General features: G+C 45.7%; 1 protein-coding gene across 6 annotated transcripts in view; it reads right to left on the bottom strand.

Annotated features, from left to right (window-relative positions):
• The window catches only part of BCL9 (BCL9 transcription coactivator), an 83,966-nt gene that overhangs the window by 8,978 nt on the left and 61,064 nt on the right, over nt 1-13,924 (bottom strand). For 4 of the 6 annotated variants that reach the window (XM_002924549.4, XM_034642786.1, XM_034642777.1 and 1 more), the window contains exons 2-7: nt 10,300-10,434; nt 8,306-8,396; nt 3,865-4,177; nt 2,541-2,857; nt 1,156-1,345; nt 241-340 (exon numbers count right to left, since the gene is read on the bottom strand). In XM_002924549.4, the coding sequence (XP_002924595.2) occupies nt 241-340; nt 1,156-1,345; nt 2,541-2,857; nt 3,865-3,917 (660 nt within the window). In that variant the 5' untranslated portion in view covers nt 3,918-4,177; nt 8,306-8,396; nt 10,300-10,434. Of the gene's footprint in view, nt 1-240; nt 341-1,155; nt 1,346-2,540; nt 2,858-3,864; nt 4,178-8,305; nt 8,397-10,299; nt 10,435-11,706; nt 11,920-13,924 lie in introns of those variants that run through there. The other 2 variants (XM_034642768.1, XM_011231467.3) reach the window with 2 other exon arrangements.

The raw sequence follows: 13,924 nt of genomic DNA, 5'->3' as shown, positions 1-13,924 counted from the left end.
TATAACTCCTTTTTTACTCTGGGTCTTCCTCTCCTAGCAAGCCATCAGTATGCCGGCCTGCTAAAGGAAAGGCCAGTACAGCGTGATCTGCCTGAAAGCACGCAATGCCACGAGTAGGTGAGACGCCCGGAATGCAGCTTATACCATCAAGACTACTCGCTGTCAGTGACATTCCCCATCTCCCACCTTTACGGCCACCGTAGAGCCTTTAAACCGCACTCCGCTTCCAAAATGGCCTACCAGAGGGGCTGTGCTTCGCTCTGCCTTGCTGTTAGAGATGTTCTGGATGTGAAAAGAGACGATAGTTTCAACCTGGCCCTTCAACACGGCTTCTGCAGCTCTGCAGAGAAGAAAGAGAGGCACACACTACGACTTGCTTCTGTTCCACTACCTGTAATTCCAAAGCACTTTAACCCCACACTGAACTTGTGAGAGGGAGGGAGGGCGGTTCTGTGTAGAGCCACCAGAAATGTTGAGTAAGAATCAAGAAACACAGGTTTTCATTATCTGTGTCTATCATTTACCACCAGGCTTCTGAAATCCAACGATAGCCATTAGCAAATCTTGAAAGAGACATTAAAAAAACCCCAAGATTTTCTCCTTCAACCAGTACACTGTGGTAGGTGTTTTATAGAATCCTAGTTCAAAACCCCAACCATGAAGAACGAATGTGAACTCTCACAACACCTCATGATAATCTAAGGCGGAGGAAATTCACTCTGTATGTATAAAGGGTAATTCACATTTTCTATAAATTAAGTCAGTCACTAAAAAATCTGCTGACCCATCCACCAGAAACACAGGTACCCAAACACTCACAGTAGTTATCTATATGAATTCTAGGCATAGTTTTCTTTTTGGTGTGTCTTCTAATTATTCTAAGATAGACACATATTACTTGTGTTATTTAAAAAAGATACATGTGTATATTATAAGCATAAAAACTTTCTGGAAGGAAAGCCAAAGAAGTATTATCAGTGGCTGCCTCTGCGGAGAGAGGGTAGGGACGTTTCATATTTTCTTTTCTTTTACCCTTTTCTGTACTGTTAACTTCAAGTGATAATACCACCAGTGAGGGGAAAACAAAGATTAATCTTCAGTGGGAATAAGAACTTAGCTGTCCAAACACACGGCGAGACACAGCCGTTAACTTACTTATTGGCCATCTCAGTAGAAAACACGTACACCACTTTGGCGGGAGTCTTCTGAGCAGGTGTGGGCTCCGGGGCAGTAGTCTGGCCATGGGAGGGGGTGGAAGACCTGGGGGCTGTAGCATTGGACGGGGTCATCGAGTGCGGCGTGTGCTGGGAATCCTGGGACTTTATGTGGTCAGCAGAATTACATTCTAAAAGAATGAAAAGACTTGTGTCACAGAAAGAAAAAAACTTCTGCCAGCATTTACAGCACCACAACACAAACCCACCTTGAGAATTTCAAGGAGGAAGTACCCTGCTAAAAGGAAACCTCTCCACCGCATAAAAATTCCAAAACACTTTTCCCGAAATGACGAATTACAAAGCACTCTTCCCCCCCATCTCCTTACTTCTCTATTACGCACCCTTCAGACATTAGTGCAAACGTCCCTCCTTCCTGGAAACCTTTTGGAACCTCTTGGACCCCTGTGAGTTGAACCCTTAGCCCCCATATCCTCTGATTTCAGCATTTATCATACTTTATTGTAACTGTTTAATGATCTGCCGTCGGGGTGCACTCAAATTCTTGGGGACAGCAACTACACCTTGCTGAACATGCCCCCTAGCACCCAGCACAGTGCTGGCACTCCTGACAGGCCTCCCACAAATACCTGAGTAAGGACAGAAAGACAGGGCAGCAATCACCCAGGTTTTCATTTCTAATTTGGGTTGGTGGGGGAAGGGGTCACACTTCCACTCCTGGAATGCGACTTCATGCTCTGGCCTATGGTTAAGATCTTTGGTTTTATACTAGGAGGAAAAACAACGGAAGCCACAGCCGCTGGCCCCGTAGTCTCCCCGGCTGGCTCTATTCTGCCGCCTCCGCTGTTTCTACCCCAGGTAGTCGCTCAGTCCTGCCACGCGGGAATCAGCGGTGACAAACCCCCACCAGTGCCAGCGCCTCCTCTCGTGCCTACAGCTCTGGCAAGGTAGTGGCCAGAGAGCACAGGACCCAAGCCTGAGAGGGTTAATCTGACCGAGAAGAGGAGATGCCAGGAAAACTGCTCCAGTGTGGGCCACTGGCAGACTGAGCTTGATGCTGACGGCCAGAAACAGCCGTAAGAACGTGGTGAGGACCGTGGAACATCCTGCCATAAGCCCCGAAACACGTGCATCCTCCTCAAGAACAACAGCAAGAACTCCTCCACAAGGTGGTTCCAAACCACTCTTCGGTGAGCAGGAAAAGGAGGAGAAACAGCTCGTCTGAATCGGCTGCGGCAGCTCCTGAGCCTGACACCTACTCTCCCCACCTGGCTGCTGCGAGGCTCTCCGGCACCCACCAATGCCAGAGGCCTTCCCTTGGGAACACCTACTTCCCTCTGAGTCTCAAAGATCTTATAGACATACCTTTAATGTCAGAGTCATCGTTTGGAGTCCCAGGATCTCTCTGATCAAAGGAGTCGGCGGAAATACTTCGCTCCCTTTTCCCCTTGCCCTTGGCACCATTTCCAGCCCCATTCTTCAGCCCCATGCTCCCACCTGGGCCAGGGAGTGCTTTAGGGGTATGGCCCCCACTCTTGGAGTCACAGGGGGATGGCTGGGATTGGCTGGCTGAGCCCCCCTGTTTACCCTGATTGGAGAATTTGGAATCCAGCTGGGGGTTTCCAGATGGGGACATCACTGTAGGGGGACGAACCATCACCTCCTGCTTTGACTTAGGGCTACTAAAAGAGACAAATAATAAAGGGAGATCAGATGCCGGATACAGCTGGTCAGCCCAAATCAGGGAGAAGCAGTTTCTAGAGTAGGATAAGGAGACGCAGAGGACTAAGCAGCCATTCCACCTTTCACCTCAGTTCCTTCCTCGCTCCCGCCAACCCCACTCCCATCTTGGCGCTAACCGAGAGGAGGCTCAGGCAGAGTGGCCTGCCAGGTCTCAGAAACCCTCGAGTCACATGGGGACCCATCTCTAGGGCTTCTGTCAATAAAGGACAATGGTTTCTATGTACATAGAGAAGTGACTCTCACACTAAGACTAGCTCAGAGTAAACAAACAGGCATCGTTAAGATCAAAATACTACCCACCCCGCGGCTGAGGACAAGGAACAGCTGTAACGAGAGCTTAGTTTCCCTGCTGGAAAATACGAGCAGGACCCAGAGGGCGTGAGAGGAAACCCGCTGGTGAGTGGCAGGTTAGGGAAACCCTCCCAGATACGAAGCCCTCCCTCCAACAAGCAGTATCACACACCAGGGCACATACACTCACTGGTGCCCCAAGGGATGAGGAAAAATTCTTTAAAAAATATCAATTTAAGTACTGTGGAACACTAGAAAAGGCTTCACAGCGGGGGGCCGGGGGTTGGTGCTGGCATCCTAGGACCCTAGGCCTCCTCACCTCCCAGGCCTCGGTTTCCTCATGTGCCAGGGTTAGTACATTGTATTGGGTGGACTCTAGGGTCCCTTCTTCGTGCTCTGGGGAGGGGGGAGGGGGGAGCGGTGCTAAAGAGTACAGTCAGAGAATAACGGCAGAAGCGTACCAGTGGAAAACTAACAGAAAGTCTGACTGCACTGTAGCCTGTTTACTACTCTATCCCTATTTACTTGTCTGTTTTCTCTTCCTTTCCCCACTCGGGTCTCATCTGCTTCCACTTCAACACGATGCTCCCTCAATGAGTGCTTGCGGTCCACCTAGGACACCCCCAAGGGCAGCTGGGCAGGCCCCAGCCCTTACCTCTGTGTGTTTCCTGACGGAGAGTTCTTCACTTTAGGGTTACTGGAATGCATTGATTGAAATCCTGAGCTTGCAGTCACAAACAGGGACGGGCTCACCGAGGTCCTCTCGGGCAGCAGCAGACACAGCTGCTGAGGGCAGTGGCCGTGGCCCACTGCTTGCTGGGTGCGTCCCTTAGCGCTGGCCACCTGTACGCCTTTTTCCTCTTTGTTTTTCTCTGCTGTGGAAGTGGGTCCTTTCCCCTTGCAGCTCCAGCATTCTCTGGGTGTGTGCCTCCTGCTGCCAAAGGAAAATCTCGCATCTCCAGGGCGCACTATGGGAAAAGGCCACCCAAAAAAAGTTGGGAGCAAAAACACAAAAAGACATAAAACACCCTTACAACAGGATCAAAGGTGAAGCAGCACTAGCCAACGATGCAGCAGCTAGATCACTCCTCAGCCTCTGACGGGGTTAAAGGAACGGTGGTGTTCACGCTCTGGTGCTAAGGCAGCTAAGAGTGACAAGACTTCCTGCCAAGCACACAAGCCTCCCACCAAGCATCATGTACCAGGCAGATGAGAAAAACATTTTATCTTCAGCCATATAGTCTCCCTTACATTTCTCTACCTCCAAATACAAACCCGTCAAACACTTGGGTTTTTCTTCTCTCAAAACAATGCTTGGAACCCACAGGGTACTCCAAATCCAGGGCAACTATATGGTGTTTAGCCTCGGACGGCAAACAATGGCACTGAAATGTAACTAACCCATCCCAATTCCAAACCACGAAACAAATTAACCTATGTTTATATTCTCAGGCCTTTGCGGTGGAGAGCCACTGGAGGAGGGACTTCTGACATCAGTGACTGAGCCAACACCAAGTACAATCAGTTCTGCCCCCTGACTTCCATGATCTTTCTATTAAATTATGCCAAGAATGTGTCTTGTGTTCTCACTGTTCAATGACAGGGACCGCAGGCATGGGTGAGCATGGGAATGATCCATAATGCTGAAGGTAAAAGAACATCTTTGAAAGCTAAGATATTTTCTGAGCCAATTTGCAAGGCTAATTTGAAGCATAAAGGTCAAGAAAATATTCCCAAACCTAGCCAGAGAACAAATGAGAAAGCCTTTTCCTTAAGGAAGCCCAGACCAGTACAGGGAAAACCAAGAGACACTTTCAGTCCCTTCTCCTTCCAGGATAGGTCCAACATGGTTTTCTCGTAAGCACTGTCCCCTCAGGTCCCTCTCCACCTTCTGCTATCTTGCTGCTGGGGTACAGGACCAAAGGAGGAGGAGACAAGATGGAGGATTCGTGGCTGAAGGATCAAAGGGAGTTAGAGGGAGCTCAGGTGTTCCAGCTCACACACCCCTTGAGAGACTCCAGAACTGGACCAAGACTGAGAGCTCTATTCCAGGTTTTGACACTGAGTAGGATCACTGTCAAGTGTTAAATGCTTATTTCTTCATTTGGAAATTTGCAACAGTAGCAGCTAGTTTACCTGAGACACTGAAAGGAATTTATGGAAGTTCTCAGTTCACCGATTATGTTTTTTTCTTTTTAAGTGATGAAGTCAGGAAAAAGAACTAGAATAAAATGTTATGGAATGTTTCTATGCCGACCTTAGGCGAAAACATCCTAAAAATCATTTGGTCTTGATTACATTTAAAGTTGTATTTTTATCCCCCACCACCTTTACCTTTTTTTTTTTCAGTTTAAACTATAAAATTGATCATGGTTGTCAAGTTCGACATACGTGATCATAAACCATTTTGTAACCTCTCACTACACATCAGGAATCACTGGTAAAACAGAAGTAGCAAATGAATCTTGCATGGACAAAGCCATCAGAAAACATTTACCTCAGGAACTAGAAAAGCAGTTACCACGTAGGTAGTCCCCTTCTGTAACTTCTGGTACTTTCCATCTGCATCACGCATCCTAGCACTCAACCATATGTCATACTGAGTAGTTCTATGTGTATGTTTTATCTCCCAACGAAGGCTATGTTCTTTGAAGGCAAGAATCTTGTTTTAAAGTTCTCTGGCTTGTCTATAATAGTCAGCATGATGTACTAAGATGTGGTTGGACCCTCTGTGACTTACCCAGCTTCTCCCAGAACAGAAACACCTGGCATTGTGTTGCACTCTTTTTCCAAAGGAACACTGAACATATTACAACTATCAAATCGCCTCAATCCGCCAGGCACTTCAGATGAGCCAGTAGCAATGATTATTTCTAGTAATACTGTCAGCATACAACACTTTGATTTCAAAGAACTCCTACAGACAGTCTCTTGTTCTCGCGAGTTGCTCCAGCTTGATCAACAGGCACTGTGCAAACGAGCAGCGGGAGCGCACAGCAACGGTGGGCGTGGCTTCTCCCAGGTTTGCCCTCCTTGCAGCCACCTCCTTACCATGACTTTGCGGGTGGAGAGACAGCACAGGAGGCCGAGACAAGCATGTGGCCTCACTGAGAACTGGGGAACGAAAGCCAGGGTTTCAACCTCTGATCTAGGGGAGTTGAAGCAAGTCACCCTAGCCTTAGCCTTGGATGAGCAAAGAAAATCCTCCAAGCGTCTTATATAGTTCCAGAGACTCAAATCAGGCTCTCTGGCGTCTACACTTGCAGGGTGCTGCTCAACTGTTTACCTTAAGGACTGGAAAAGCTCTTCCCCAGAAGATTCTTCATTACAGCCACACACCGATTCTTTCCTGCCCTATAAAGTAAGCTCCTAATTTTAAGATGTATTTATTCAATGCTTCTCCCTTTTCTTCTGAGATACAATTTAAAATTCTTCCTAACTAGGTGTCAGGCACTCTTTTAAGCACTGTCCCTACATACTAACTCACTGACCACAGCGCCAGGAGCCAGGTACTCCTACTCTCCCCACTTGAGAGATGAGGAAACTGAGCCTCTGAAATGTTTAGCCGCTCGCCCGAGCAAGGTGGGTCATCCCTGAGGTAGCCATACCCCAGTACATGGGCGAGCTGGCGCGGGGCCAGGCACCCTGGCTGTGCTCTTCACCACTCTGGTGCCTGTCAAGACGGGGACTTGGCGAGCAAGGGGAGCCAGTGCACGGAATGAAGTGCTTAGCAGCACCGCATCGGCGTGCGGGCGAACTACTACCAGGGGGACTACCCTTCTCTAGCAGCTCACTTGCTTCTCCTGCCGAACGTCATTTCATGTCTTGTTCGTCTCCAACTGTCCCCTTCCTTCCCGCCCTCCCCTCTCTCAGTGCATGGTCTTGCCCAGGACTCAACAAGAAGAGAAGTCACCAGGCAGGACGGGACATGCTCACCACCAAATCTGCAAACCTATTTTCATAGTACCTGCCCCCTCCTTCTTCTCTATTACTGAAACAGACAAAACAACCCACTTTTCCCCAAAGGTCAGTCCCACCACGGGTGGTCTAGGCCCCATGCCTTCCAGCTTTCTGAGAGCTCTCACTCTCTCCTTTGGCCTTCCCTGCCATTTCCTGCATATTTCCAATCACCACTCAGACATGGGGAAGTCTCTTCCAGCACTGAGAAAAAAACAAAAAAATTACAGGAAAACAAAGCCCAGCTCTAGCATGTCATTATTCCTTTTTGGGGCCAAATTTCTCCCTAACTGACAAGACACAGGGTCTTCACTTCCTTACTTGCAGTTCACTCTTTCACCATTTTAAACCCACTTCCACTCCCTACCCCCACCCGGATCACAGAAACCATTATTTTGGTTAAAGTCACCACTGGCCACTGTTCTAACCTCATCTTACTCCATCTCTTAGTCTGCCAGATGACTGCTTCCTTCTTGAAACTCTCTTCTTTTGGTTTCCATGGTGCCACACTTTCCTAGATTTCTTCCCACCTCTCTAGTCACTCTCTGTCTGCCCCCTGTGCTGGCTCCTTCTCTATTCAATCTCTACAACTCAGAAGTCCTGGGGACTCTACCCTGGGGCCTCTTCTCTTCTCATCCTGTAAGCTGCCTCCATGCCAACAACTCCCAGTTTCCCATTCCCAGCTCAGCTTCTGCCCTGTGGACCTGCACACACAAATGGCACCCTGACATCTCCCTGGATGTCTCAAACTCGACAAGACGGGAGAGGAATTCTTCATCTCCAGACAGACTCTCTCCCCAAAGGTATTTGTCCTTCGGTCTTCCACACTGTAGTAAATAGCACGCAGTTGCTCATGCCACAAACACGGGCGTCAATCTTGAGAAGTCTCTCCTCACCTCAACCCTGCATATTGAGCTTGAGTATTTTCGCTGAATCAGTAAAATCCTGGCTTCAGCATTCCTTCCTCAGAAAGGGAAGGCAGGTTCCAAGAGTGATTTGTCCATCCCTGTATTCCTAGCACTTACTATAGCACCTGGCACATAGTATTTGCTCAAGAAATAAAAGTGGAAGCTTTTCCCCAAGATCATCTTTCTAAGCCAGCCAGGGTCTCTCCTGCTACGATCCATCAGGCTACTCACCAAAACCCCAAGGGTCACGATACTGCAGTGCTCATCCTGGAGGTGAGGGGTTGGAGGAGTCCGGGAACCCCCTTCTCAAAGGTGCCCTCACCTGCATGAGGATAAAGAAGAAAAACGTCTAAATGGATTAAAAAAAATCAACTATACATCTTGTTACTGAATATCTTAAGAAAAGACCAGATTTTCTATGTATTCTAGAATGGTAGATTAAGAGGCAGTTGTCATCTCCCATGTAAAGGGAATCAACTTCCAATTTTTAAAGAGTATATTATCCAGTCCGTAGACATCTCAAGACCCCTGTGACTTTCCTTCCTCCCCAACTGCACATTTTATTTTCAGATACTGGGAAATACCAAGGGCAAATAAAATCAATGTTTCTACTTTCTAAAGTTCTGGGCAGTTAGTAGGAAAAAAAGCCCTTACATTTTTGCTTCTGCCCATTCCTCGTTAGTACAGAGAATTGGAGCTGACTGGGAAGGAGAAAGAGACAAAACTGTAGGCGTGCTGTTGAATTCACGGAGTGAGCTCAATCACAGTCCTCCCTACTCTGAACCATCACTCTACACGGCAAGCACTCAGCAAGGAAAGGTATTTTCACAGGTTTTTGGGAGAATGTGGGGCTGAACAACCCAACCAAATGATTTCCTGTGACTGAGTGCCTACTGTGTGCAAAACGCTACACTGAACAGGGCCGGATAAGTCAATAAACAAGCTACTGGTCAAGCAGGACAATTTCTGGCATTAGTCCTCGTAAAACAGAATTATAACCCTGAGCCTCCCCCTTTGCCCAGATTTTATAGTTTTGAAATTGCAAGGCAGAACCAAGTTTCAGATTGTCCTAAGGCCAAATTATTTCAGAATCTTTCAAAGGAGACTCTATAAGGTTGCCACAAAGTTGTAAATAAATTCACAGATTAATCTGACTAAGCTCAGAATCACCTCTACAGTTCCAATTTCAATTCCTTCAATGATCCTTTCCCACTTTCCTGCTCTAAGGAGTCAATTTATTACAACTATGTCATGTTTAACAAAGTTCATTTCTATGCTATGACCGCTACTCCATAAAAGGCAGAGTATCAAACTTAGAATGTGGAACTAAAAGGCCGCAGGATTCCATTCCGAGCTCATTCTTAACTTCTGGCATGCCAACTCCTAATAGGCTTCCTCTCAGCAAAAGTACACAACAGGAAGAGCCAATCTTTCCCCAACGTGTGGAGAAAAGATAACTATACAGCGCACATGCGCATGCACAGAAAACCTCGGTCCATACAAAATACTCGAGTATGTTTTCATACGCCAAGGGTCAGAATGCCTCTATTGTCCTTCAAGCTAACTAACCTTAAGCAAGCAAGTAACTTATATGAAACTAAAGAGGCTTGACAAAAGTTAAGCATTCAAAAATGAATTTCTATCATTTAGAATAATGGCCACCCAAAGCAAAATTTCAGCACAAATGTCTCTTCTTTGTCAAATTCTCCTTGATCTCCAACTGTCCCTAGGAATGTCCTCTGGGGCCCTTATAGCATTATAGTCACAATGCTATTATAACACTTAAAAAACTGTTTCCCTGTTATGTGGAGACAGAGAGCCCCCTAGGGAAAGGGTCATCATCTCAGCACCCAACACCCAGAAGAAACTCAAGAAATGCTGGGTGATCCAGGGATTATAACGAGCTTGGAGCTTAAGTTTTGCTATCCTTGCCTCGCATTTACACAAACCTATGAAGACATGCTAAATACCTGTTTAACTTCCCACCACCTGCCTTTCCCGTGAGGTGAGCTATTGCGGAAGTCCCTGCTCACACAGAAAAATGGAAGGTAACTACGCTTACACTTTTGACTTGCATTTAACTTGATGATCTGTGCCTTGGGAACTGCCACAATAATGAACAAATATCATTTTAACTTACAAGAGACCCTACAGAAACATAAACAAAAATCCAAAATACTCAGATTGAATCACAGAAGTCCTATGTTCGTCATCAGGTTCTTTACCTTTCGAGATGTCCACTCTGCTCTCTCTTCTACATTGGGACACAGAAGAACTTTCCAAGAATGATCTCTGCCTCCCGAACAGAAGGGAATTTTTAGGTCAAAGTGGAGTGACACCAGCTAGCCCCACATTCAGTCCTATAGGGATGAGAAGAATAGAGAAGTTCATATCCCAATTCACACCGATTGCAAAGAAAACCACCCATTCTCCAATGCTCTGTGGCCAAAACAGTATTTGGAAGGAGCAGTGAGAAAATAATTAGGTCAAAATGGGGAAGGAAGGCAAAACCACTAAAACTCAAAATGCAAGATGATGGAGCAGTGCAGCCCAAATCCATCCCATTGAAGCCGGGGTTGTTTATTAGAAAAGCAAAACCACCAGACACAAAACCCTCGTGCTAATCAGTTTCTAACTTTCTCCACAACCGAGAACAGTCACAAAGAGGTAGCAAAATGAACTTTTATTTCATATCTTCTTTATGCCCTTGTATTCAGCATGACAGAGATGCTGAAAAAATATTGTAAAGCCTAAAATGCAAGTGGCCATAAGATAATTTAACTTTCAAAAATCAGTTGGTCTAGAGCAAGAGTTCTTGACGTGGGACACACTGGCTCACATGGGGTCTGTGGAGAGACTTAGTGGCAGCTGTGAACTTACTGGGGAGAACTTCCATCTTCATTCGTACTCACTCACCTCTAGTGAAAGTTAGCACTGCCTTCAATTGTGAAGGGAGGGAACAAGCAGTGGTAGGTAGTATTAGCAATCCTGTGACTGTCACCAAAACAAACCACAGGACACTTTCACATGGCATTACACTTGTTGCAGATATCCCAACACAATATTTACACTCATCCTTACTTCAAAATTACAGTATGGTGAGATCCGCAGCTACACTCTGTTATTTAATGTGTTAGAAAGCAGCATAGAAATTACTGTATCATAATTGCTTAATATTTTGCTAACTGTTTCCATGTCACTTGTAAGTCTACGTGTTCTATTTTATGCATTTTAAAAACACAATTCTCGAAAGAGGTCCTACACTTCATTAGGTCGCCAAAGGGGTATGTAGGACATAGGAGGTTAAGAACAAATAAAGTTGTTCTAGAACAAATAAAGTTCCTATAAATTCTAACATCATAGTCACCAAAGCAGACAGACAAGTAAGTTATTCCGCCAATATTACTTCATAGTTGGAAGAAAATTAAGCCACCACGAAGCCAAGTAACACGTTCAAGGTCACTCAAATTTAGGGTGGGCATCAGCCTAGGTGAGCATTCACAGCATGTATATTTCTACTCTTCCACGGGGACCTTTTCTTACATTCCAACAATTGTCATCACTATGGCTAACTTCCTACTAAATGGGGAAGAGGTATCACCTTTCAAAATCAGTAGAAAACCAAGACCCACACAAGAGAAGAAGACAGATGCAGAAGGTACTCCTTTTTGTTTCTTGATCAACAGTGCTGCCATAATTGTTACAAAGGCTGAATTTGGTCTGTTCCTGAGAGAGTAATCCTTTAGAAGTGAGGAAAAAGTTGGGCAACATCATCTCTCATTCTCAGAAGTGTTCAAAGCACTTTGCAGATAGACATTCACTTGTTAAGCACTGCAATGGGTTATGAGCGTCCAGGGCACTGGTATCACCACTTCATAAACAGGGAACTGGAGAATAAATATGAAAGATTGGTTCAAAGTCCCATAAGTCAATGGGAGAACCAGTTTCCTGATTCCAAGTTCAAGGCTCTAACCCCTATACCAAGTCACCATGATCAAATATTTAGTTGATTATAATGCTTGTGAAACCTCTGTACTTTTTTTTTTTTACCCCATATAAACCAGAAAGCATTTTCTTTTGATTCACAAAAGCAGATACTTCTGAACGCAATGGGGCAAATATTCCATAGAATAAATTCCAATAGACATAAGTACTTTTTCACCTATGCTAGTCATCTAAAAATCCAGGTCAGGGATCCTGAGCTCAAAAGCCATGCTACATACAATTTGCCTTCTAAGGAGAACAGTGTGGAATTGTTCCTTCGTCTTTTAGTCAACTTCCTACTAAATGGGGATACCTACCATATCTTGTGGATACCTACCATACCCTGTGGAACTATTATCATCTTACTTTCAACACTGTTACTACAAAATAATATTATAATGGTTCAATACCATTAGATCCTCGGTCCTAAGACTATGAAATGTTACCCCTGCCCCAACTTTGCCTTAAATTTTCTCTTGTTGTTCAGACCACGAATTAGAGGAATCCTCATTCTTCAAAGCATCCTTACATCATCTAACTTCTCCTTTTATTAACTCATCTCTGTCTTCAATAGCTTGAGTCTTTTTTCAATAGTTAGTAAAGATGTCTTTCTTAAATTTGTACTTAGGACCAAAACATTATTCACAGTAACTTTAATTCCTTGCTAAAATTTCCCAAATCACTAGTATCAAGACAAAAACCAAAATCAACAGGGCGATCATGTTGCAGAATCTCCACGAAGAGTCAAAGGTTCTTAACCCACACATGACTGTTACTCACCCATATCCTTTTGCCCTCCCAACCCCCATCTCTCAACTATTTTACTATTCATCCTTCCTACCTACTTCCGATTCATCATTTTGTGCTCTGTGCACAAGAGTCCAAATCTCTGGTCTAAGAATGAACACTTAATTCCTGTATATTTCAAATTCTAGTAACTCACCACACATCACTGACACAAATGAATCTCTCTACACAGCCACTAAATCACTTTCGCACTAAAGTCACTACCAGGGATCTATCCATGTTTGCCTTAACCAAAGCCTCACTTCACACCAATTCCATCCCATCTTAGAGTCTCTCCACCAAGGGATACTTTACGTCCATTTCTCTGCCTTGTCTACTAACTTTATCAGTCCCCAACTGGACTGCAATTTAGGCTCTAAGTCTCTCCTCTCTAGCACTGACCAGGGCCCCTGGAGGAAAGATTTGAGGCCTCCTCCTTCAGGCTTGGAAGGCTTCAGGTAAGGCCCCCAGCGACAATATTACAGGCCTCTGGCCCTTCCCTCTGAACATAATAACCAACCCTGCTGTTGTTTTCCTTAGGATATCTCCATTTCACCAGGCTCACTCAAAACTAACCAGTGACATCTTAATAGTCTTTGCAACTTTCAAAGGTCAAGACCAGGGTTCCACTTTGGAAATCACTGGTGTGTCCACGACCCCCACAATGACTCAGTGACCTAGACATCACCACCTCACCTACTGGAGCCCTTTACTACTCATACATGCTTCTTAGCTTTCACTTCCCCTCACCCTTCAACAAGTCACTGGCCTGCAAAGTCCTCTTTACCTTTCTATCCACCGCCGGGATCTTACAGACCCCACCAAACTCAACCTGAATGCCCTTATTTAGCTCTCCATCTCGCCCCTCCAAAGCCCCTTCATCCCAAGACCTTGGGACCGTCCCATCTCCTCATTTAGCCCCTCCGAGCACTGCTTGGGACACAACCTCTAAAAAATAGAGAGATGCTGCGGTCTCTGCCCACCGCTCACAGAGCGGTGGGCAAAAGACGCCCCCCTCCTCCCCCACAGGTTTCTCCAGACTCAACTCACTACATCCGCAACCTCGACCCCCGCCCCTTT

The sequence above is a fragment of the Ailuropoda melanoleuca genome, chromosome 2 (assembly GCF_002007445.2).
Source record: "Ailuropoda melanoleuca isolate Jingjing chromosome 2, ASM200744v2, whole genome shotgun sequence".
Taxonomy (NCBI): Eukaryota; Metazoa; Chordata; class Mammalia; order Carnivora; family Ursidae; genus Ailuropoda; species Ailuropoda melanoleuca.
Note: the sequence above shows the minus strand (reverse complement) of the source record. Positions and strands in the feature narration are given on the sequence as shown.